The sequence below is a fragment of the Micromys minutus genome (assembly GCF_963924665.1).
Source record: "Micromys minutus genome assembly, chromosome: 3".
NCBI lineage: Eukaryota > Metazoa > Chordata > Mammalia > Rodentia > Muridae > Micromys > Micromys minutus.
The window spans coordinates 32958717-32982952 of record NC_137972.1 but is presented as its reverse complement, the minus strand read 5'-3'; the positions used below and the strand labels follow the sequence as shown (position 1 = coordinate 32982952).

At 46.8% G+C, this 24236-nt stretch overlaps 1 protein-coding gene across 3 annotated transcripts; it reads left to right on the top strand.

The window, feature by feature from the left end:
- The first annotated feature begins 580 nt into the window (after window positions 1-580).
- Window positions 581-23569, top strand: CPNE9 (copine family member 9). Of its 3 annotated transcripts, XM_080913684.1 has the most exons (20): window positions 581-737; window positions 1243-1283; window positions 1392-1438; window positions 1540-1643; window positions 2126-2162; window positions 2584-2660; window positions 8000-8063; window positions 8181-8284; window positions 8418-8522; window positions 9891-9932; window positions 10220-10295; window positions 10376-10429; window positions 10851-10912; window positions 11551-11597; window positions 12452-12633; window positions 12859-12986; window positions 19033-19135; window positions 20133-20190; window positions 20534-20607; window positions 23233-23569. In XM_080913684.1, the coding sequence occupies exons 1-20, from the start codon at window positions 670-672 to the stop codon at window positions 23416-23418; spliced, it is 1659 nt and encodes a 552-aa protein (XP_080769810.1). In that variant the 5' UTR covers window positions 581-669; the 3' UTR covers window positions 23419-23569. The 3 variants fall into 3 exon arrangements, with proteins under 3 accessions (XP_080769810.1, XP_080769811.1, XP_080769812.1); XM_080913685.1 differs by lacking the exons at window positions 581-737; window positions 1243-1283; window positions 2126-2162 and having other exon boundaries at window positions 1428-1438; XM_080913686.1 differs by lacking the exons at window positions 581-737; window positions 1243-1283; window positions 1392-1438; ... (7 more) ...; window positions 10220-10295; window positions 10376-10429 and having other exon boundaries at window positions 10906-10935.
- Window positions 23570-24236: the final 667 nt, after the last annotated feature.

Sequence of the window (24236 nt, the reverse complement as noted above, 5' to 3'; positions counted from 1 at the left end):
AAGGTATCAATTTATAGACTTCACCAATCTTCATACCCTGTACTGGGGATGGAACCTAAGCCTTTGCATATAGTAGACAGGTACTGTGTCAACAAACTGTTCCTAGAGCCCTGATCTCTGACAGACCATCAATGTTACCCAGAGATCATTAAGCCATCTTAAAGTGCACCAGTGGTTGCCACTAGGGCCATAACTACTAACATTGAGTACCTTGTTCAAGGCCACACAAATAGTAATGGGAAAATGTAACTTCATATCCAAAGACCAAGATGGGTTAGGAGTGGAAAAGATGAGAGCTTCTCAGAATCAGGGGCTACCGACTCCCACCTGTCAGCCCAACGTTTCAGAACCATGGATAGTTCTGATGTTTGCACCACTCTGGTGGTGTTTCCAGAGGATGTGTAGGTCAGAGCTGGGGCATGGATGAGTTTCTCCGACTAGCTCCAGGCTGCTCCAATGGGGCGGGGGCCGCCTGCAGGGCCGGGCGGGGCTGTGCTGCCATCTGGAGCCGCTGCTGCTGGTGGCCACTGTCAGGGCGCGAGCAGCGGAGCGCACACAAGGCTGGAGAGAGCGCCGCTGCCTCCGCACATGGGCCGGCCTCGCCACTGCCCCTAGCTTCGGCACCGGGGGTCTCGCAGCCCTTACACGGCTTTGGCCATTGGACCAGCCATGTCTCTCGGCGGAGCTTTGGAGCGTAGCGTCCCGGCCACCAAGATTGAAATTACTGTGTCGTGCCGGTGAGCGGGCCGCGGTGGGGAGGGTTAAGTACTGGCAATTCCCCATCCTACCTACCGCAGCTGCGGGTTCGGTGTGGGAAGGCTAGATCACAGAGGGACGACCAGAAGTGGGCAACAGAGAACTGAGGCTAAAGGCTGGAGTTACTGTCAGGATATAAGAGGGGTCTCCTTAGGCAGCCCCACCCAAGCCTACTGGCTCAAAAGGTGGGCTGTGGGAATCCCTAAAGAGCTGGGCCATACAGGGCCGAAGTTCTGGGGCGAGCTGCAGTCCTGGACCCTTGGAGACAGTGCGGGCACATATACAGCCAACTGGCAAAGATTTATGATGCTGTCCCGAACGCTGACAGTGTGGACCCCAACAGTCACTGGGGAGATAGTAATAGGAAGGGAGTACAATTTGCACCCCACGTCTCCTCCAGGTGCACAGTCAGTTCAGGACTGTGTCAAGGTGGTGAGCACCAGAGCTAGCTAGCCCTCTGTCCATCTGTTTGTTGCTTTTCTCTAGGAATTTGCTAGACCTGGATACATTCTCCAAGTCCGACCCCAGTAAGCAGCTCCAGGGCCTGGAGGAGGAACCCGGGGTGTAGGAGTGGGTGGGGCGGTGAGGGGTGCGGGCCGACCTGACGAGCTCCCCTCCCCTGCCCCCACCCGCAGTGGTGGTGCTTCACACGCAGAGCCGGGCCAGCCAGGAGTGGCGGGAGGTGAGTCCCCAGCCCAGCCCAGGGCAGCTCCCGGGAACCTCTAGCCCGACTGCACGCCTCGCACTCATGCTCCATCCCCCCCTCCCCTCCCTGCCGCCCAGTTTGGACGAACGGAGGTGATTGACAACACACTGAACCCAGACTTCGTGCGCAAATTTGTTCTCGACTATTTCTTTGAAGAAAAGCAAAATCTCCGCTTCGATGTGTGAGGCTCCTCCTAGAATCCTGTCTTGCCCTCCCCCTTCCCAACCTGAATCAGCCCAGAATTCTTCCTGGTTTCGCCCCCACCTCACCTTGCTACCTGGCTCCTCCCCCAAGCCCAAGTCCCTCTCCGAAGGCTTCACTGTGGTCTTAGCCCCGCCCCCATACCTAGGTTGGCGCCTCCTTCCGCTGGATCCATCCTGTTCCCTCCTGCAAGCCAGGCCCTGCCCACAACCCTGCCTTCTAATTTAGCTCCATCTTGGCCTCGGTCTCCCTCCCATTGACTTCATCCCCATTAAGCTTCCTCCTTGGCTTCACCCTATGCATGACCCTCTCCCCTGACACGCACATCCTAAACCACACCCAAGTTGAGTTGGTGTCCACTGCCCCTTTCTCTACCTACAATCTTAACCAAAACTGAACCTAACCTCTTCCAGACTTTCTCCCACCCAGTTCCACCCCACACTGGTTCCACTCTCTTCCCAGGTACAACGTCGACTCTAAAGCCAATATCTCCAAACCGGTAAGCCAGCGTGTCGCTGGCAGGTTGCTTGGGCATATAGAGGCTAACCTGTCAAAGGACTTCCCTGAACACCTCCACCTCCCTGTGCCCCCCACCTCGCATGCACCCACCAGCCCGTCTTAGATCCTGGCCCCTGTGGCCTATCAGCCCCTACCCGAGCTCCTTCCGCTGTCTGCTCTTGCCTTAGTCACTGTCTTTCTTCCTCCCTGCCTACCTCCCGGACCTGCAGAAGGTGAGGAGGTTACTGTGGATTGCACTGGAAAAGAATTTGGTTGGGAGAGTCTCAAGAAATAGAAAACAGCGTGTGGGGCTGTCATTTAGACTTCTGAGTTATCTTGGTCAACAGCAAGCTGCAGCATCACCAGGGTAGGTTTGGGACTCCGTGCTCCTCCCCGACCCACTGACTCCTGTTTTGGCACAGGATTTCCTGGGACAAGCATTCCTGGCCCTGGGAGAGGTGATTGGAGGCCAGGGCAGCCGTGTGGAGCGACCTCTTACGTGAGCTGAACGGGAAAGGGTCCTGGGGAGGGAGGAGTCGCTCTAAGTTGCCCCCCCCAGCCAGGTAGGCAGGGTGTCTGTAGGGGCTGCAGAGATTGCTTCAACAGGAGCCTTCTTTCCCCACCTCACTTTATTCCTCTAGAAAGTCTCGTCTCTCTCTGCTCAAATCAATCTCAGGCTGGACATGTTTCCTCTTCGTTCTTTTTCCAAGTCTGGTCCAATCTTTAAAGCCTTCTCCCAAGCCCTCCTCTTGAGATGGTGCATTAGCTGCATTCCAGTGCCTTGTCCTGGATGAGGATCCCCAATCACCTGTTCTACCACTGTTCTGGACCTCTGTCACCCGATGCTTAATGGAATAGAATTATAAACGTGAGCCAAGATAGCTGGAGAAAGGAGATGGAAATCAGTGCAAAACAGTTGTAATAGTAAATGATATATGGAAAGAGGAATCAAAGTAAAAATGTAAAAACACAGGTGGGAGAGAGGCACCATAGTCAATCCTTTGGTCAACCCGAAGACTAGTAACCCTGGAATAGTACCTGAAGGTGAAGAGTAAGCCTTAGGGACATAGAGGAATCTGCCTTAATGAACCTTCATTATAATAAACCAGCCAGTGGGGTGGAGCCAAGAGAGGAACAAGGCAGGAGGCTGTAGATTAGGAAGTTCCCAGGCAGGGCCTTGTAGCTTTCACTCTGAGAGTCTATGTAAGGTTCCGAGCATGAGAGCCGGAATCTGACTGTGCTGACCACCAAGTTAGCAACAAACTCTGGCTCAAAAAAACTACAAAAAGAATAAATCCTAGGCTGACAAAGACAGAAGCAGATAGCCTATCAAAAAGCGGGCCAATCAGAAAAGTGGCCAATAAGAAACCTGGCATTGTAATCCAGGGAGGAAGCACTGAGGGATAGGTCAGATCCTGGGTATATTCTGAAGGGAAGCCAAGAAATCCCAAGGAAAGGGGCAACAGGAAAGAAGGCCAGGGCCTTTTTCCTGAGCAGCGAGAAAGAAGAAAGTATGCCACCAACTGAAGTCATTTGGGTGGTGTTAGAACGAGCATACTGCCATCGATGCATGTGTCCCACTCCTGTACACCCAGCACTCAGGAGGCTAAGGCAGGCAGATTGCCTCCAGCTGGAAACCAACCTAGGTAATATCGTTGAATATCGCAGCAGGTCAACCAGGGGGCAGGGAGCCGGAGGAGGGCGGGAACAGAGACAGGCAGGCAGAATCCCAGTCTGAAGGGTGGATTCAGCATGAATGCATGTGTTCTATTAGATAGCAAATATATGACAGCTAGTAGGCACACATGAACAGGCCGTGAGACTTTACCTCTGTACAGTCTGTTTTGTGACAGGGGCATCCCTGATCATTTTGATCATTTTGATCAGGCTGTGGTTAAGCATGCATAGCAGTTTCAAGCTGTTAATACCTTTTAGCTTTTGACTGAGTATACGCTGCAGCATAGGTGGCGGAGTGTCACAGGTACCACACTAAAGACACTTTATCAGTCATAGCAGAAATGCCTTACTTTGATGGCTCTTTTGTTTTGGAGACATGTCTCAAGCTATTCTTGAATTCCATATGCAGCCAAGACTAGCCTTGAACTCCCAAACCTCTTTTCTCCACCTGCCAAGTGCTGGGATTTCAAACATGTGCCAACCACTATACCTCGCTTCATAATGGCAGTTTCTGCATAAAACATGGAATATGGTTTTAATTCCCCACCCTCACATTGCAAGAAAAACAAATGTCATTCTTTTTCTTTCTTTTTTTTTTGTTTTTTTTTTTTTTTTGTTGTTGTTGTTGTTGTTTAAAGAAAGTTGCTATAGTGTAGTTCAGTGATAGACGGTGTCTTTAGTATACATGTGGTCCTGGGTTTGATCCCAACACCATAAAAAGAAGGAAGAGGAGGAACCAGAGTATGGGGACCAATCATATCTAATGCTGCTACAGGTCAGACAAAATGAGAAATTAGAAAGTATCTCTACTAGTAAGAGGAAGTGAAGGATAGAAAGGTCTAGGAGTGGATGGAAAAGGGACACATGGAGGAGGCAGAGAAATTTCAGAGTTTTTGCTGCAAAGGGAAAAAGGGAGACATAGTGTCACAGACCTGGGGTCAAGGATAAGTTTACAGGGCTGGTGATATGGCCCAGTGGATAAAAGCACATTCCACCATTCCTGATGACAAAAGGAGAAAACCAAATGCTACAAGTCATCCACATATACACAGAAACAATCAAATGTAAAATGATGCTCAACTTGTAATCCCAGCACTTGGAAGAATAAGGCAGGTTTTGGAGTTCAAGATCAGCCTAGGGTATATCATAAAAGAAAAGAAGAATAGATTTATAATTTTTAATTGTGTTTTTAAATGAGTTTCATTGTGGCATCTTTGTATCCATATGTCAGTCTGTAGTTTTCCAACAGGAGAGAAAGTATATCGCATTTGTACTGGGGGGAAGCTGGGGGGGATGAACGGTGGGAGAGAGTAAAGTATGAGATGCCAGGGTGGGGGTGGGGTGAGGGGATAAATAGAAGGGGAAACCATGCAGCTGTGGTAGCCTGTGCCTGTAATCATAGCACTAAAGAACAACAAAAGCACTGCCAGGAGTCTGAGCCATCCTGGGCTACATAGTGAATACTAGGCAATCCTTAGCTACAAAGAATCTCATAGAAAAAGAAGGGGGAACATAGCTGGTGTGGTGTCCTTATGCAGACAAGACAGAGCGGGTAGTAGCTGGCAGAGGGGTAAAGAGGCACGTGATAGTTCATTTATAGTAGCTGTAGGAAGACTCAGCCATGTGGGTGAAATGCTGGTGGCAGGCAGGGTGGCATGGCGGTGGGTGGACTATCTCTTCTGGTTGCTTCAGTTTTGTCAGCAAGTGGGAAACCAGGTCACTGGCTGAGCGACTGAGGATGGGAGGAGGCTCTGATGCTTTGAGGGTAGAGGAATGAGTGTCTGTGTAGCAGAACTGGAGAGAGAAAGGCCTTGGGTGCTCGGTGGTAAAGACCTGACATTTGAGGCCATGTGTGTTGAAATGGAGACTGGTTTGCTGGACTGTGTGGCTGTGTTCTACTGGGTGAGTGTAGTAAGGGTTAGTCAGAGTTGGGTTTAAACAGGGCTGCTGTTCTGCAAATAAGTATATTAAAGTCAGAGTGATACTCAGAAAGAGACTGCATTTCTCCCTCATTGAAGAAGGCACGGAGAACATGGAGAAAATGTAAGGCAACCGGCAGGAGGCTGGATGGTTCCTTGTTGGGCAACAGCCACATCCACATCCACATCCTCTTATTAAAGCTTTCAGGATCGGATTTGAAGGAACTAAACAAATAAAACAAACAAAACAGCTTTTGTTGTTGTTTGAGACAAGGTTTCTCTGATCCTGAACTGTCTATATAGAGGTGGCTGGTCTTTATCTCCTACCCTCCTACCTCAGCAGACACAGATCACCACATCTCCATTTATTATTATTACTTTTAATGAGACAGGTTTTTTCCAAATCTTTTATTTATTACTTCTTTAAAGATTTATTTATTTTATGGATATGAGTACACTATCATTATCTTCAGACACATCAGAAGGGGGCATCTGATCTTATTGCAGATGGTTGTGAGCCACCATGTGGTTGCTGGGATTTGAACTCAGGGCCTCTGGAAGAGCAGTCAGTGCTCTTACCTGCTAAGCTGTCTCTCTAGCCTGAGACAAGGTTTTTATGTAGTCCTGGCTGGCCTCAAACTTAGATGATTCTCCTGCTGGCCTGTGTACTGGTGTCTGCCATGCCTAGGTAAGCCTCTCACTTTAGAGATGGAGAAAGTCACATAGCAAGTTAGCAAGGACTTGAACCTGGGACTTGCCTTTTGTAGTTGTAAGGGGGTGTGCACACAGGTGTCCCAGCACACATCTAGAGGTCAGAGGGTTAACCTGTGGGAGTTGATTCCCTCCTTCCACCAAGTATGTCATAGGAATTAAATTCAGGTTGCCAAGCTAGGCAGCAAGTGCCTTTACCCCTTTATCTTCTAACCCATGTTGCCAGCTCCTGGACTCAATCCCCCAGGACACTGTGGGTGCCTTTAAAGCTCATGAGTTACAGGCCTCTGTCAACAAAGTCCCATAATATTAGGGACTCAAGGCAAATCAAGGTGGAGGGGTCTCAAGCTATACCCTTTGAGCACAGGAAAATGTTCCTTCTAGGGGCAGGAGAGAAGAAAATTTCCTTGTCTTTTTCATTTTGTTTAAGTCCTTTGCTGTTTGGGGAGTGGAGAGAGTAGAGATGGTGTTATCACTGCTTGCATTTTAGTTTGTTTGTTTGAGCAGTTTTTCTGTATAGTCTTGGCTGTCCTGGAACACCCTCTGTAGACCAGGTTAGCCTTGAAGGGGAATTGAAGCATGGTCTTGCTATGTAGCCTAGGCTAACCTAAACTCACTGTGTATCCCAAGCTGGCATCAAGCTTACAGCTATTCTCCTGCCTCAGCTTCACATGTGCTGGAGTTACAGGTATGGGCCATGCATCCAACTATGCTTTGTTTGTTGAGACAGAGTCTGACTAGGCAGTCCAGGCCGGCCTCAACACTTGAGCCCTTACTTTAGTTTCCTTAATAGTAGGTTTCTATATTGCCATGCACATGATACATGAGAGAGAGAGAGAGAGAGAGAGAGAGAGAGAGAGAGAGAGAGAAGAAGAAGAAGAAGAAGGGGGAAGGGAGAGAGGGAGAAGAGAGAGCAGAAGTGTGTGTGTGTGTGTGTGTGTGTGTGTGTGTGTGTGTGTGTGTGTGTGTCCCTTCCTTTCTCCTTTCCTTCCAAAGGAAAAGCACACTTTTGCCTCTTGGTCTAAACAGAAATTTCTCTTATTCAGAACTGTCACACTGCACTTGTATGTAGCTTCTAACAGGCCACTCTTCTAGAAACTCCCTGAGGCCGAGTCTGCCAGTCTGCAGATTGGGGGCTGGCCCCTCCCGATGTAGCAGTGTAAACAGCCAGGGCTGTTTGAAGAATGCACCTTTCACTTGTACAAGGCTCACAAAGGACTTGCCTTTGGGGCTCAAATCCTTCACAGCCCATAGCCATTCCCAATTCAAGGGGAGAAGAGCTGCTGGGTGAGTGCCAGGGTCACACTGCTGCTAGGTGATGCCCCCTAGGCTGGTCTAGCCCCTGCCTACAGACTTAAGAAACCATCAAGCCAAAGCAGGCCTTTTCTCACTCAGAAGAGAAGTGGGGTGCACTTAGGGGTTTGTCAGCAAATGACAAACTGAATGCCCTAGCTCATAAAGCCCCGATTGGTCACCCTGACTCTGCTGTTCACCCTCCCTCCTCTCTCTAAGAGGTCTTTTCTGCTTCTAGGGGTGTGCCAGGCAAGAAGTGTGGAACCATACTGCTGACTGCTGAGGAGCTCAGCAACTGCCGGGTCAGTGAGGCCACACGCTAGAACGCAAACTCCTTCATTCCCCAGACTCCCTCCCTGGACACTTTGGAAAGCTCCGGCCTATTTGGGTCCCAACAGCCCCACTTTATCCATCCCTAGGACATTGCCACCATGCAGCTGTGTGCAAACAAGCTGGACAAAAAGGACTTCTTTGGGAAGTCAGACCCCTTCCTTGTGTTCTACAGGAGCAATGAAGATGGCACGTAAGTCATTCCCATAAGGTGCTGAGGCTAAAAATGTGGCCCAAGTTTAATGAGTGGAGAATCTTGGGAATCTCTACAAGTAGTGGTCTTAGTGCCCCTCCAAGGCATTCTCCAGTTTCCTGCCTCCCTCCAGGTTCACCATCTGCCACAAGACAGAGGTTGTGAAAAACACACTGAACCCAGTATGGCAGCCCTTCAGCATCCCTGTGCGGGCACTGTGCAATGGAGACTATGACAGGTCTGGCTCACAGGGAATCAGGGATCAGGACAAGAGTGAGGCTCCCTCTGAAAAAATGATGAGGTTCCTGAGCCACAGGACGAGGAAATAGTGTGTGAAAGAGCAGGTGAACAATGAGTGAGCAGATACAAGCATAGATGGTCGGATGGGTGGATGGATGGATAAAGGGGGTGGTAGGTGGGGAGGGGAGGAGACATGAATAGAAGGTTAGACTGGTAGGTATGTCAGCAGATGGACAGAAGATAGAAGATATGGAGACCTGATAGCTGAGTGTGTAAGAGTTGATGCATAACTTGAGAGAGGCAGACACATAAATGAAAATCAAGAACAGAATAAAACATGTGGAGTGATGGGTAAACTGATGGCCAGACAGATGAATCTTAGAAGGATGAATAGATGATTAGTGGATGAATCAATCGATTGATGTGTGTAAAGGAGATGGCTCACCCAAAGGGTCTACTGAGTGGGTGGTATAGATATCGGGTGGGCGGGTGGAAGGGCTGAAGGGCACCTGAATGGATGGTTATACAAATGGCTGGACAGAGGTTATTATGGCTGGGTATTTAATTGAGCAGATGAACAGACAGATGGATGCTTGTATCATGTATATGTGTTAGAGTTGGTGAATGGTGGGCTGATAGTTTGATGGGTGAATACAGAGAAAGATGAATAGGTAATTGGTTTGGCATATATATGAGTAAATGGATGGCTACATTGAGTGACATGTGTTTGTAATCCCAGGACTCAGGAGGATGAGGCAAAAGCATCTAGAGTTTAAAGCCACCCTGGGATTATAGCAAAATTGTTGAAGGGAAATCGGGAGTTCCAAAGAAAGAGAGAAAGAAATAAAGGAAGGGAGGATAGGTTAAGGTCTTTGGAAACAGGATATCTGGGTTTAAATATCAGTTGTCACTTACTAGCTATGAAATCTTAGCCAAGTTGCTTAGATTCTCATCCCCAAGGGGCTGGAGGGAGAAGGGGAAGGGTACATATCAACTTTCTTCTCCAAAAATAGGAACAATAGTACTTACAGGGAATGATACTTAGAGATAATGCATTAAATGAGACGTTCTGAAAGTGCTAAGAACATTGGAATAAAGTGAGATTCGAATGGCAAGTACGTGCGTGAGTGTGCGTGTGTGCATGTGTGTGTATGTGTGTGTGCGAAAGCACGTGAGTGCGAGCATGTGACAGAGGGAAGTGATCTAATATGTGTGTGAGGTGAATGAAAAGGTGCAAGGCTAAAAATGAACAACTGATGGAAGGACAGATGGATGGAGGAGTGACAGGAATATGGTAAGTGGCTGGGGACTCTTTGGTTTGGCATGTACACACAGCCCATGTGTGGATTTATCATGTGCATTTCAGAACAGTGAAGATCGACGTATATGACTGGGACCGAGATGGAAGGTAGATGAGCCGATGTGCTTCTTTCTCCTGTGCTCCCTGGAGCAGTTCCTAGACCATGTGGTACATTCATTAGGAACCTCAAAGCAGCTCTGGGAGCCAGAATGATGGCGAACACACAGCCGAGCTGCTTAGATAGTTCTCTAGTACACCGTCTTCCACCTTTTTCTTCCCCATCTAGCCACAGCCCTACTCTCTTGTAGCCCAAGTTAGACGCTAAGGCAATAAAAGCTCTAGGGTTTGGCTCTGTACCAGTAGCTGCTGCTTACCTGCCCATTGCCTCATTACAGCCATGACTTCATCGGTGAGTTCACAACCAGCTACCGGGAGCTGAGTAAGGCCCAGAATCAGTTCACGGTGTATGAGGTGAGGGCATGCCCTCCCATTTTGCCAGGCTCTCTGTTTTAGGTAGCTGGTAACTGTCACTGTGACCATCCTCTGCTTAGGTACTTAACCCTAGGAAGAAATGCAAGAAGAAAAAATATACCAACTCGGGGACTGTGAGTACTCCCTGGACTCTGACCTCCCAGAACCTTCTGTCTCTATCCCATGACACACATGAAAACTACTGGAGGGAGAACAAGGCAGTGGGCACAAGTGACTTGGGACAGTAACACTGAGGATAAGGCGATGCCACTGAACTTTTTTTTGTTTTTGTTCTTTCTGACCCAGGAAAATTTCTAACTGTTATACTTTTGCAGAAATTAAAAAGAATACCCTAAGTTATACTTCCAAATGTAAAATGCTTTCGGAAGTTCCAGGATGTTTGTAGAGACTGCACAGGGTGGGAGAAGCTGGGCATGAGTGGAAGTACACATATCCCACAATGCAGTTCTCTCCAAAGGTTTGCTAGGTTCCCTCTCTTCTGCTACCTCAGCTGTGCTTACAAAAGTGGCAGCGCTGCCCTCTTGTGTACCACAGGTGACGCTCCTTTCCTTCTCTGTGGACTCAGAATTCACTTTTGTGGATTACATCAAGGGAGGGTGAGTCATCGGCCAAGCCAGCAGTAAGTTTTCTTGCTTGTGAGTGGTCAGTGAGCTCATGGAGATAAACTGCCTGGCAATAGCAAAAGATATATCAAGTGTTCTGTGAAGTGCACAATGTTCCTTGTTCTTTGTGGGGCTGCTGGTCCCTTTGGAAGACAGAAGCCCGATCAGTTGTCTCAAACAGTGGCTTAGGAGCTGGGGATGCAGTTCATTCAACGCCTAGTGTGTCCATGCAGTCACACACAGGAAATGCCTCACAGGGAGACAACAGCAAAGACAGTCCTGCCAGGCTGACCATGGGAGATATGTGCTTGTGTCACTGACCACAGACAGACCCAGGCAGTGAACTAGCTACTGTGCACTTCTTTATGTAAAACATATTTTAGTTACTATCTCAGGACTATGGTGTTACGTTAAGCCACATACAATACCCTAGTCATAAGACCAGGCATTTAATTCTGCTTCCAAAGTGGACCAGCATCAGCACCACCACCAGCAGCAGCACTTGGCACTTTGTTGGTTCTACCCAGATTGTCTGAATCACAATCTGCAGTTTAATGTGTGTCCGTGTTTGGGAAATACTGATTTCTTAGGTTTTGGTCCCTCATTAATCAACCCACCTACTTTTCCCCTAGGACACAGCTGAACTTCACAGTAGCTATTGACTTCACTGCTTCCAACGGTGAGACATGGGTGTGGGAATGGGCAGTCTAAGGAATCCTTTAGAGATTAGCCTAGAGTCCTACCTGGGATAAGATGTAACTCCCCAAGAAGTCTACACTTGTGTAAAGCCAAGTCAGGACATTTCTTGTAAAGGGGTGATGAAGGGGAAGCACTGGGTGCAAAGGTGGACAGAAGATGCAGGACGTGATGGGTACCCAGGTCAGAGAAGGTCGAAGTTAGATAGGTCAATCAACCAGAGAGAAAATGGATGGGTGGGAGACAGTGGGGTTATGAGGAGAGGACAAATGGATTGGAGGGTAGGTATGCGCAAGCCTAAGTTAATAGGTGAAGGATGATTAATCGATGGGAAAATCAATGGTTATATCATGAGGAGAAGGACTGGGAGTGAGTGTGCTAAGGGGCATGAGGTGTGTGCATGAGTGCACAGGCAGACACCTTTTCAAACTGAGGGGTAACGTGCGTCAGCTAGGAGAAGGGGATGATAGCAGGGATGGCTGAGTAAGGAGACCAGTATAAAGACAGAAAGGAAGAGAAAGAAGTAACCAGGTTGCACCGATGAACCAGAGAATACACAAGTCGGTGGATTGAAATGAACAAGCAGATTGAAAACTGAGTTGGCCGCCGGCAGGTGGGTTGGAGGATGTGTGGTAATGGGTGGCCATTGTAATGCAATGTAAAAGGCAGAGAGGAGTAAGGAGAGTCTTGAGAAGGGTTTACATTCTAACAGACGGATGGAGGATGCAGTCACAGGAGGACCAAGCTCGTGGGTAGAGGTGGGTAAATGGATTGGTGGGTAGATGTGTACGAGGATAAGCAGGTGAGTGTGAGGTCGAAGCCCCTGTTTCTCTACAGGGAATCCCCTGCAGCCCACCTCGCTGCACTACATGAGTCCCTACCAGCTCAGTGCCTATGCCATGGCCCTCAAAGCAGTGGGAGAGATCATCCAGGACTACGACAGTGACAAGCTCTTCCCAGCCTATGGTTTTGGGGCCAAGCTGCCCCCAGAGGGGCGGATCTCCCACCAGTTTCCCCTGGTACAGTACACTAGCCCAGAGCCCCTCCATTGATAGATCACGTCTGTCAATATTTTGTGAAGGGCAAGGGCCTAGGAAGAGCTGTGCAACAGTGCCAGGCCTGGGAGGTGCTGCGGTTGGAGGGAAGCATGAAGGGGTTGGGGGCAGTGAACTGGGATCCAAGCACTCCTGGATGTTCTCAGTGTGGGCTTAGCGTAGCTGAACCTTTTTTTTCTTCTTTTACAGAACAATAATGATGAAGACCCCAACTGTGCAGGCATTGAAGGTGTGCTGGAGAGTTACTTCCAGAGTCTGCGCACGGTGCAGCTTTATGGGCCCACTTACTTTGCGCCTGTCATCAACCAGGTGGCCAGGTAAAGGAACTTAGTGAGGGTGAGGGACATATGACTGGACCCAGACACAGGCAGGCCCACTCTGCGTGAACGTGGACTTTGGAGAGAAGGGGAAGTGTCCAGTGTTATCCAGAATCAGGCAGAGAAGGTACTCTGCCTGCCTGTGCTTAGAGAAAGTGTCAAGAAACAACCTTAGTGATACCTGGGAGTCATGTTCCAGGCGACAAAGTAGCCTTGATGGCCTTGACTTTGCCTAAGAGATGAAGATTCTGAAGGACAATGGTGAAGGTACCAGGTTTCATAGCAGGCATGTGTGTGAGGCTTAGCCAACTTGCTTTGTATCATTTGTTTGTTTTTCTGAAAAAGGATCTCATATAGGCCAGGTTGGCCTGGAACTTGCTATGTTGGTCTTGAACTCCTGATTCTCCTGCTTCCACCCCCTAAGTGCTGCTATTAATGGGTGTGACACTACCATGCCAGCTAGCTTAGCTTCTGCCTTCGTCACTGTTCTACTGCTGGGAAGAGACACCGTGACCAAGGGAACTCTTATAAAAGAAAGCATTTGGGCTGGAGAGATGACTCAGTGGTTAAGAGCAATGACTGCTCTTCCAGAGGTCCTGAGTTCAATTCCCAGCAACCACATGGTGGCTCACCACCATCTGTAATGGGATCAGATACCTTCTTCTGGTCTGTCTGAAAACAGTGATAGTGTGTTCATATAAATAAAATAAATAAATCTTTAAAAACTTAAAAAAAAAAGAAAGCATTTAGCCAGGCAGGAAAGGTGAATGTCTTTAATCCCAGCACTCAAGGAGCAGCAGCAGCAGCAAGAAGAGCTCAAGGCCAGCCTGGTCTACAGTTAGTCCACATAAAGAAACCCTGCCTCAAAAAATAAAAAGGAAGAGAGGGCTGGCTTACAGTTTCAGAGGTTAGCCCCTATCATGATGGGGCATGGCAGCACACAGTGGCCATGGTGTAGAGAAGTAGCTGAGAATTCCACCTCCTGATCCATACAGACTGGGTAGGATGAGGGGCGCAAGGGGGGCATTTGAAACCTCAAAGCCCACTCCCAGTGACACACTTCCTCCAATAAGGCCACACCTCCTAATCCTTCAAACCTTTCTCAAATAGTGCCACTGCCTGATAAATTTAGCATTCAAATATATGAGCCCATGGGGGTCATTCTTAGTGAAACCACCACAGACTCACTTTTGTTGTTGTTGCGTTTTTGATTTTATGGTTTTGGTTTTTTAGACAGGATCTCTCTACTTGGTCCTGGCTATGCCAGAATTTACTAGACAGATCAAGCTGGCCTTAAACTCACAGAAATCCATCTGCCTCTGCCTCCCCAGGGCTGGGATTAAAGGCCTGTGCTGCCACAGCCCACTTTAGTTTAGCCTCTTTAATAGAACCTGGGAGGTGGTTAGATAATGAACTTCTCCTTCCTTCTTTTGTTTTGTTTTTCTGACACAGGGTTTCTCTATGTAACTCTAGCTGTCCTGGTTTTAGACTAGACTGGCCTCAAACTCAGAGATTCATTTGCCTTCTCTGCCTCCTGAGTGCTGGGATTAAAGGAGCTCACCACCATGCCCAGCCTCCCTTCTTTTTGCCTGTTTTTGAAACAAGGTCTCACTATGTGGTTAAGGCTGACCTTTAGCCTTCTATATAGCCAAGTGATCCGTCTGCTACTGCCTTCCAAGGGTTGCCATGACAGGTATGCAACACCATGCCCAGTAATATTGCCTTATATTTGAAAGTATTGTGAAGTTAGGTAGAAAAAAATACATAATAATGTAAGAGGTAACAGTATAGTATCTAATCCAAAGAAAGCACACAGAGGTGATAAGTTTAAAACTATGCAAAACTTTAGAATAAATATAAGCAAAGAAAAGCCAGATTATGAGCTGGAGGGATGGCTCAGTGGTTAAGGGCACTGACTGCTCTTCCAGAGGTCCTGAGTTCAATTCCCAGCAACCACATAGTGAGTGGCTCACAACCATCTGTAATGGGATCTGATACCCTCTTCTGGTGTGTCTGAAGACAGTAACAGTGTACTCGTATACATAAAATAAATAAATAAATCTTAAAAGAAAAGAAAAGCCAGATTATATATCAACTAATAAGAAAGCAAAGGGTATTAGAAGTAAATAAAAACAAAGCTACAGAATAAAACAAACATATAACAAAGGAATGGGCTAAGTACTGAAGCTTAAGGAAGAAAAGGAGCCGGCTAGAAGACCATGCAAGTCATAAAGTGCTTGCTGCCCAAACAAGAGGACCCAAGTTCATATTCCCAGGACCCACATAAAAATTTGGGTGTAGAGGTGTACTCCTGGAACCCTACATCTGGGGAGGTGGAGGAAAGTATTTTCCTGGAGCTTGCTGGCCAGGCCGTCTAATCAAATCAGTCAGCTCCAGGCTCAGAGGAAGACCCTGTTTTAAAAAATAAGGTAAAGATGGATAAGGGTAAGACACTTGATATCAACCTCTGGAATCTGAATGCACAAATACAAATTTGAGTGCATGAGCTCGCGCGCGCACGCGCACGCACACACACACACACACACACACACACACACTTCATATACGCATACAGATGGTGGGGGGAGAAAGAAGGATGTTTTTCTCATTGAATAAAAAAAGTAAAAGCAGACAGATATATACTTATCATTCTCATAGTTATGAGCTGAGACAGAATAATCTCAAATTCAAGGCCAATCTGGGCTACATATTGACATCCTGTCTCAAAACAAAACAATTAAATCATTACATGCTGAGCTCTAGCTAAAACAAGGTGTTCCAGAAAGCTTGTGCGTAAAAAATGGGGAAAGACAATAGATGAGGGCTGTGCTTGCCCAGCCTGCAGAAGGCACTGGGTTCAGTTCTCAGCACCCCATAAAGCAGGGGTGGTGACACATGTCTGTAATCCTAGCATTTGGGAAGATTAGAAGTTCAGGTTCATCCAAAGCTACAGAATGAGTTCTAGGACAACCTGGGCTACCAGAAACCCTATCTAAAAACAGAACAAAACAAACAGGGCTGGAGGGATGGCTCAGTGGTTAAGAGCACTGGCTGCTCTTCCAGAGGTCCTGAGTTCAATTCCCAGCAACCATATGATGGCTCAAAACCATCTGTAATGAGATCTTCTGATGTGTCTGAAGACAGCTACAGTCTACTCATAAAAATAAAAATAAATCAATCTTTAAAAACAACAAGAAAACAAATAAATACTAAGGAAAACACATGTTAATGGCTTCCTGAGAAATTTTTAGGTCCATAGACTTTCCATTCCCTATTGAAGACTGATTTACTCTTTGATGCATAGGGAAGATAATAGTTACTTTAATTATAAAAAATTAACATGACATTGCTGTAGAAAATGTTAAGAACAGGGAAATGAAAGTTTTAAATAAGAGCCAGGCATAGTGATCCACATCTTTAGTTTCAGCACCCAGGAGGCAGAGGCGGGAAGATCTCTGAGCCTGGAATTCACTAGGCTGGAAGTCAGCCTAGTGAATTCCAGGCTAGCTAGGACAGCATAGTGAGACCATCTCTCAAAACAAACAAACAAACAAAAAAAAAAAAAAAAAAAGGAAAAAGAGAAGATGGAACATGCTGCATCCTGGAATCTGACCATTTTGGTTATGGTTATTAAGCAGACGTTTTAGATGTCTTGAGCAACTACACTGATTTGTTTACTCACTTATTTAGTAAACATTCAGTTAAGGACAATTCTATCATAAGTGTAGATTCTGGAGTAGAGTAAATTAGTAGTACCTCAGTGCCACACCCTACCCTTACCCACCACCCCCAACACTGCCTCATATATTCTAGGTTGACATTGTAGCTGAGGATAACGTAGACCTTGGGATGCCCCTGCCTCTGCTTCCCTACCTTCCCAGTGTTGAGATTACAGGCGTGCACCACTCTACTTAATGTATGTGGTGCTGGGGAACAAACCCCCAGCCTGTGTGTGCTAGGCAAGCTACCTGTTGAGCTATTAGGCCCAGGATGTTAGCCATACAGTGTCATATGCTGGCTTTGTGGCTTTGGTCAATTCTCTTAACAACTATCTCTGCGAAATGAGATTGAGACTGCTGGGAATATTGACACTGCAGGGTTGTTATAAGGACTCGTTAGCGTATGTCAAGAGTGCCTGCCCTGGTAAGTGCTGTAGCAGTACTTATTATCATTATCACCGTTCAAAGGGCAGCCGCTGTGTGCTCAGTTCTCTGCTGGGGCACTGGGGACTCACAGATGAATCGAATTTAGTCCTTGCCCTCCGGAGTTCCCGCCTTGGTGCAGGAGACAGAAATATAAATAAATCATCACTTCTGTAGGCCAAGGCTCCCCAGAAATTTCTAGCAAGTTGCCTGGTGGCAAAAGTAAGACACTACATTCCCTGGGGGTGGGGGGAGGGGCGATGGAGAACTCAGCTGAAAGCAGACTGAGAGGGACTTTGAAGTCTAGTGTTTCATCTTACAAACACATGCAAACTTTCTATTCTTTGCCCATCCTGTCTGTTTGCTCTAATTATGCTAAGAGCTCTGTGTGCACTTCATTCCCTGGCTTCATCCACACATAGGACAATTCATCCTTGGAATCCTTGGGGTATGAGGATCTCAATGGATGGGGCTGCATCCTAAATAACAGGGCACAGGCTACAGTAGTGTTTAGCTTGGTCTACAGGGTCTGGGCTTCATTAGGAGAGGGCTAGTAGGCCTGGCAGTGGTGATTGTACATTAAAAGCACAGAGACATAAGCGACAGCTTTGGGAGATGCTGGCTGGCTAGACTTAGCAGGAACAGGTGTGGTACATGGAGGACTATGCAGGAGCAGGCCAGGGTGGACAGTGATGGACCTCAGTTTCTTTGCCCTTGGGGACTGCTGCTTAGTGTTTATGAACTTTAGTTTCCCCACTTTAAAAGTAGGATAGGCTAGGTTAAGTGTTGTACATCCCAGCAACCAAGAGGCCAAGGCAGTAGGACAGTCCAGAGTTTAGAAGCCAGCTTGTGCTATACAGTAGCTGCAAATCAGCCCAGGTTACTGTTCTGTAGAGTCCAGAGAATGATCTAAAGAAGCTGGGCTTTTGTTTGGGAATGAGAGAATTGATTGAGTACATAGCAAGGTGTGTGTGTGTGTGTGTGTGTGTGTGTGTAATAGTCTGAGCCTTTAGAGGCAGGATCTTTGTGAGTTCAAGGACAGCCTGGTTTACAAATTGAGTTTCAGGCCAGCTGTGGCTACATAGTGAGATCCTGTCTCAAACAATATCTAAAACTGAAAAATAAAAGTATACTACAAGCAAAATTCTACCTGCTGCCTGCTCTGTGCACACACATGGAAGGTAACAGTGACTATCCATGAAACAAGCACTTGACAAAAGATAACACTGGACGAGGCCTCTGAGGATGTAGGGCCAGAATGCAGACACAGGCTTCCTTACCCATACCTACTCTGGACCTCAGCACACTATGCAGACCTATCTGCAGATGGGGTAAAGTAAGGGGGAGACTGAGGGATGTCTGAAGTCCTTTTCTGAGGGAAAACTCATGATGATGAAGAAGGCTGGAGAGATGGCTCAGTGGTTAAGTACACTGACAGCTCTTCCAGAGGTCCTGAGTTCAAATCCCAGTAACCACATGGTGGCTCACAATCCTCTGTAATGAGGTCTGATGCCCTCTTCTGGTGTGACTGAAGGCAGCGACGGTGTACTTATATATAATAAATAAATAAATCTTTAAAAACACATTTTTAAAAAAGAGATGAAGAGAGGAGGGGCTCTGCAGACTGACTTGGTAGGTCACTGATGTGATCCCACACCAGGGAGGTAAAAGCAGGCAGGAGGATTAGTCAGTGTCTGCTTCAGCTATGAGAGACCTTATCTTAAAATTATATATAGAATGGAGAGATGTCACGTAAGGGCAGCAATCATGTCTGCCAAAGAGTGCGGGATCCAGAAGCCCCCGGTCTTGCCCACTGCTTACGTGGTGGTTGTAGAAGCAGGGGCTGAAACTGACCGTGTACTCACTGGCTGGCCACTGCACACAGACCCTGGTCTTTCATGTAGGTCTGCAGCCAAGATCTCGGATGGTTCCCAGTACTACGTTCTGCTCATTATCACTGATGGCGTCATTTCCGACATGACACAGACCAAAGAGGCCATCGTCAGTGTAAGTTTGAAGAGGAAGGCTTGTCAGGGAGGGGCCATTGTCCTTGCAGTGAAGGGGCTATGGTGTTTATTCCATGTGCATCCTAACAATTTCATCTACCAGTTTCAGAAATGCTTATTGGCTGGGACACAAACAATACTGACTTTTGATTCTCTAGGTCCCAGCATGATGACAGATGAAGCCACTATGGAAACCAGCTTAAGAAATGCTGGTCTTTTATATTCAGCAGGAAGCATGCCTGTGCTTTGTCAGGGGGAGAGGAGGTTTTTTTTTTTTTTCGGTTTTTTGGGGTTTCTTTATGCTTTTAATTTAATTTTGCTTTGTTTTGAAACAGGGTCTTACTATGTACTGGATCCCTATATGGCCCAGACTGTCCTGAATAGAAGCAATCTTTCTCCCTCAGCTTCCCAAGTGCTAGGTCTATAGGTGTGAGCCACTAGGACTGGCTATGTTTGATTGTTGGTTTGTTAGCCTGGGACTAGTTATATAGACCAGGGTGCTCGAACTCACTTTGATCCTCCTGCCTCTGCTTCCTGCATCCTGGAAGTGTGGGAATGATATACCTTGCCCAGTATGGGTATTTTGCTGTCATTAAGGTTCCCATGGTTTTGTTGTTGCTGTTTTTTAGACGGAGTCTTACACTGTAGCTCAGACTGGCCTAGAACTCATTCTTTAACCAGCATTGGTGTAGAACTTGTGGCTATCCCCCTGTCTCAGTCTCATGAGTACTAGGATTACAGATGCATGTTGCCATGTCTAGCAGGAAAACCTTTTAAAAATGAGACTAGAAATACTCAAGGTCAGCCTGGGCTACAGAATGAGACTTTTGTCTCAAACAAGCAAGATCGTGGCCTATGTTCTACCTGTTGTGCATTCAGAGACAGTCTGCAAGCAATCATAGCAGTATATTTCGGCACACAGGAGCCTGGGACCCACACAGACACCACAGGCACTGTTCTGTCCCAGCTCCTTACCCCAGCCACTCCTCTCCCCACAGGCCTCCTCACTGCCCATGTCTATCATTATTGTCGGGGTCGGACCTGCCATGTTTGAAGGTGAGTAGGAAGGCGAGTGTCCATGACTGGAACTAAGAACTGGGGAGACCAGGAAGGATCTAGCCACTTGGGCCCCCCTCAAAGAAAAAACAGACTGATACCTTGGTGAAGTCAAACGTGTGTCCTCTCTGTAACCATGGATGATGGTGTCAACACCTTCCCCTGCTTTTCTAAGGGAATGGGACATGCAGGAAGGAAGCACAGTAATGACAATAGGAACAGTTCCTCACCGATGTAGAACGCAAGTCAGGTCTCTGTGAGGACTGAAGGGCTCTGAGGAAGGGGCAGAATGAGCTGGATTGGGAGAGACCCATGCAATGATGCCTGCCTGTCTTTTCTGCAGCAATGGAAGAACTGGATGGTGATGATGTCCGTGTGTCCTCCAGGGGACGCTATGCAGAGCGGGACATCGTTCAGGTATCCCTGGGAGTAGTGAAGGCAGAGAGAAACAAGGCTTCCTAGGAGCCACTCCCCTTACTCCTTCCTAGTCACTTTTTCTCCCCTCAAACCTTCCTCATTCATAGAACAAATTCCCTTTTTAAAAAACAAAACCAAAAAACTTGTAAGAAAATTAGTGTTAGGTAGCACAGACTGGCCTGGGACTCCTGATATCCCTTCCTCAGCCTCTAGAGTGCTGGATTTACAGTACTGCATCACCACACCAGCTTTGAACAGTTTTTTTTTTTTTTTTTTTTTTTTTTTTTTTTTGCGGGATCTGAGTGGGTTCTATGATGTAGGAGGATCGAGTCTCTGCCCTCTAGTGGAGATGACCAGTATTACACAGACAGCCCAACCAGCAAATGATGCCATCAACAGCCAATAGTGAGGGGCGGCTTCTGTGAGGCTGTGCTGTAGACACTGACTTGAAACCTAAGGAAGGTATCGACCTCACTGGCACAGAAAGAGCATGTAAGACCTGCCAGAGGCTCAGACGAGGCTGGCAGGACTGTCTGCCATGGTGAATATCTGAGGTTTCACCATCAGAATGCATTTTTAATCATGTATCCCTCCATGTATTTATTGTCTTGTTTTAGACAGAAACCCACTATGTAGGGAATTAGTAGCCCTGGCTAGTCTAGGATTCATGGTTTTCCTACTGTTTCAGTTTCCTGAGTGCTAGGAGTGTGTGCCACAATACCCAGATAAACCTACATTCTAAAGGGATTTCTCTAGCTGCTGCACTGGGGGTGTGTTGTGGCAAAGCCAGGGAAAAGCCCAGTATCCATTAGCAAGCAGCAAAAATGACTAGGGTATATGAACACAAAACAGTGGTCATTTCAGAAGTAGCCAATTCAAAACCCAATTCAAAGGTGGAGAGGCAGTTCAATTGGTAAGAGTACTTGTCTAGTATGAGGTCCTGGGTTTGATCTTCAGCATTGTGTAAATCAAGTATGTGCCTGAAATCCCAGCCCTTGGGAGGTGAAGCCAAATGATTAGAAGTTCAAGGTCAGGTCAGTGAGATGGGGGGAGGGGTTTAAATGTACTTTGCTGAACAACCCTGATGACACGAGTTAGATTCCTGGGATTCCCTTGGTAGGGGAGAACCCACTCTGCCCTCCGCCATGGCACACTCATGCCTGCATTCACACGCACACTGAACACATAGAAAAACATCAACAATAAATACTTTTTCAAAGTTCAAGGCCATTTTGCTATACAGTGAATTCAAGGCCAGTGTGGGGTCTATATGAGACCCCATCTAAACAAAGGAAAAACTGTTTAAGAGCTGTACATGGAGTGTGTGTGTGTGTGTGTGTGTGTGTGTGTGTGTGCATGTGTGCACACTCGTGTGTGTCTGTCTGTCTGTAATTTTTGCACTTGGAGGCTAAGGCAGGAAGACTGAGAATCCCAGGCCAGCCTAGGCTATGTAATAAGATTATCTCAAAAGCATAACAAGATAAAATAAGACACATAAGATCACATTACAGGATTTGATGACTTGTTAATACACTGATAAGGAAGAGTCTCAGTTTTTTAGTAAGAAATGTCCCACTGACTGGGTAAAGGGAAGCTAGAGAACAGAGATAGGTCAGGAAGCCCTGGTATTCAACTGGTAAAGGTGGGCTTGGGTGGATCTGTTTGTTATACGTAAAGGAATACAGAGTTTTAGCAACCAAAAATATGCTTCTGGGCCAGGGTTAGGCACAGTGGCTACAGCCCAAGCTGTTAGGAGGCTGAAACAGGAGCATCACAACAGAATGACATTGTGTCTTTTGTTTTACCATTGTGAAACAAAATGGTAAAATCAAAAGCAAAGAATATAGGTACACAGAGGGCTCCAGAAGGTACTTTTCTTCCTGCTTTTCACATGCCTCCTTTTGCTAACCTCCTTTCCCTGACAAACTGCTTCTCCTTCTCAACTGTTTCCTCTCTCGAGTCTGACTCTCTCCTTCCCAGCACTCAAGAGGCAGAGGCAGATGGAGCTCTCTGAAGGCCAGCCTAGTCTATCTAATAAGTTACATGACAGCCAGGGCTACATAGAGAGACTGGGGTGCGGTGGGCAGTTCAGAGCACAGGGAAACCTAGGGAATGGAGGTGACATGAACAACAGCTTCTAGAAAAGTAGGAAAAAAGAAGAGTGTGGTGTCAGGAGTGAGATTTGGACTAGGGATGTAGTTCAGTGGTAAACAGTTTGCTTGTCTTGTATATATAAGATCCTGGGTTCAATGTCCAGCACCCCACACAAAGAATTGGGATGTATTGGGAGGGTGACATTCAAGTACAGTGAAGCTAAAGAGACTCTCAGCAAGATGAAAACTGAAAAATACTGCTCACTGCATGAGTTTAGCCTCATAGAGCCATTGCTGACATTAGCAAGACAATTTCAATGACTGTATGAAGCCAAATTAGAATGAGTTGAGGGCGAATAGAAGGTGGGGGGAGAAGTAAGGAGTGGGTAGAAAAAAACAGAAGTAGGAAATAGTTCAGTATTAATGGAGAAGATAGTGATACTTGAAAAGAGGTGTTAGGGATCAAAGATGAAACCTGAATGCTACCCATTCACTTGGCCACAACTCACACCTGCTTTCCTGTTTATTCCAGTTTGTCCCATTCCGAGATTATGTTGACCGATCTGGGAACCAGGTGTTGAGCATGGCACGACTGGCCAAGGATGTACTGGCTGAGATTCCTGAGCAACTGTTGTCCTACATGCGCACCAGGGACATCCAGCCTCGACCTCCTCCCCCTGCTAACCCCAACCCAACCTCAGCCCCAGAACAGCCCTGAGACTCCACATAGCCAATGCTTAGCTGTCTGCTTTCCTGTCTACCCACTGCTGGAGTTCTGACCCTTGCCAGGAGAGCCAGCTAGGTTGACCAGTGCTAGCTGACAAGCTTTTTGCCCTGACTTCAGAAAGGCCTGGCATGATCACCACATACCTTCCTCATGCCAATAATAAAGCTGATCTCAAGCTCTGTCTCATGGGTGTTGGAGAGGGAGACTGGGAGACCCAGAGCCTGGGGCCACATCAAGAGGGAGGGAGCAAGGATAACTTCAGTTAGGTTAATATTCATCCTAATACACTCTATATAAAATTCCAAATATTTTAAGAAAACTTGTGGAACTGGAGAGATGACTCAGTGGTTAAGAGCACTGACTGCTCTTCCAGATGTCCTGAGTTCAAATCCCAGCAACCACACGATGGCTCACAACCATCTATGATGCCCTCTTCTGGTGTGTCTGAAGACAGCTACAGTGTACTTATATATAATAAATAAATCTTAAAAAAAGAGACTTGTATACACACTTGTACATTTCCCCCCTCAGGACAGACCCATAGCTTTAATCAGATTTTCTAAGTTCTTCACCTCAAAAGAACTAGCTTTAAGACAACTGTGTAGTCCTAGTGGTACAAGCCTGTAATCACAATTTCAAGGCTAGTGTAGACAATTTATCTGGACTTTAAAAAAAATTTTTTTTTAAATAAAAAAGGGATGCTGTAATAGATCCCTGGTCTTGTATGTGCAAAGCCTTCAGTTCAGCCTCGGTAATGAAAGAAAATCTGTGTAACTTCTTCGATTCATTTCTTTCCGTTGTTTTGTTTA

What these genes read in the sequence shown, in the direction of transcription:
- CPNE9 (XM_080913684.1), top strand. Translation starts at nt 670, where the DNA reads ATGTCTCTCGGCGGAGCTTTGGAGCGTAGCGTCCCGGCCACCAAGATT. An exon ending in TGCAATGGAGACTATGACAG is followed by an intron (nt 8,523 to 9,890) that starts GTCTGGCTCACA and finishes TGTGCATTTCAG; the next exon opens with AACAGTGAAGATCGACGTAT. An exon ending in TCTCCCACCAGTTTCCCCTG is followed by an intron (nt 12,634 to 12,858) that starts GTACAGTACACT and finishes CTTCTTTTACAG; the next exon opens with AACAATAATGATGAAGACCC.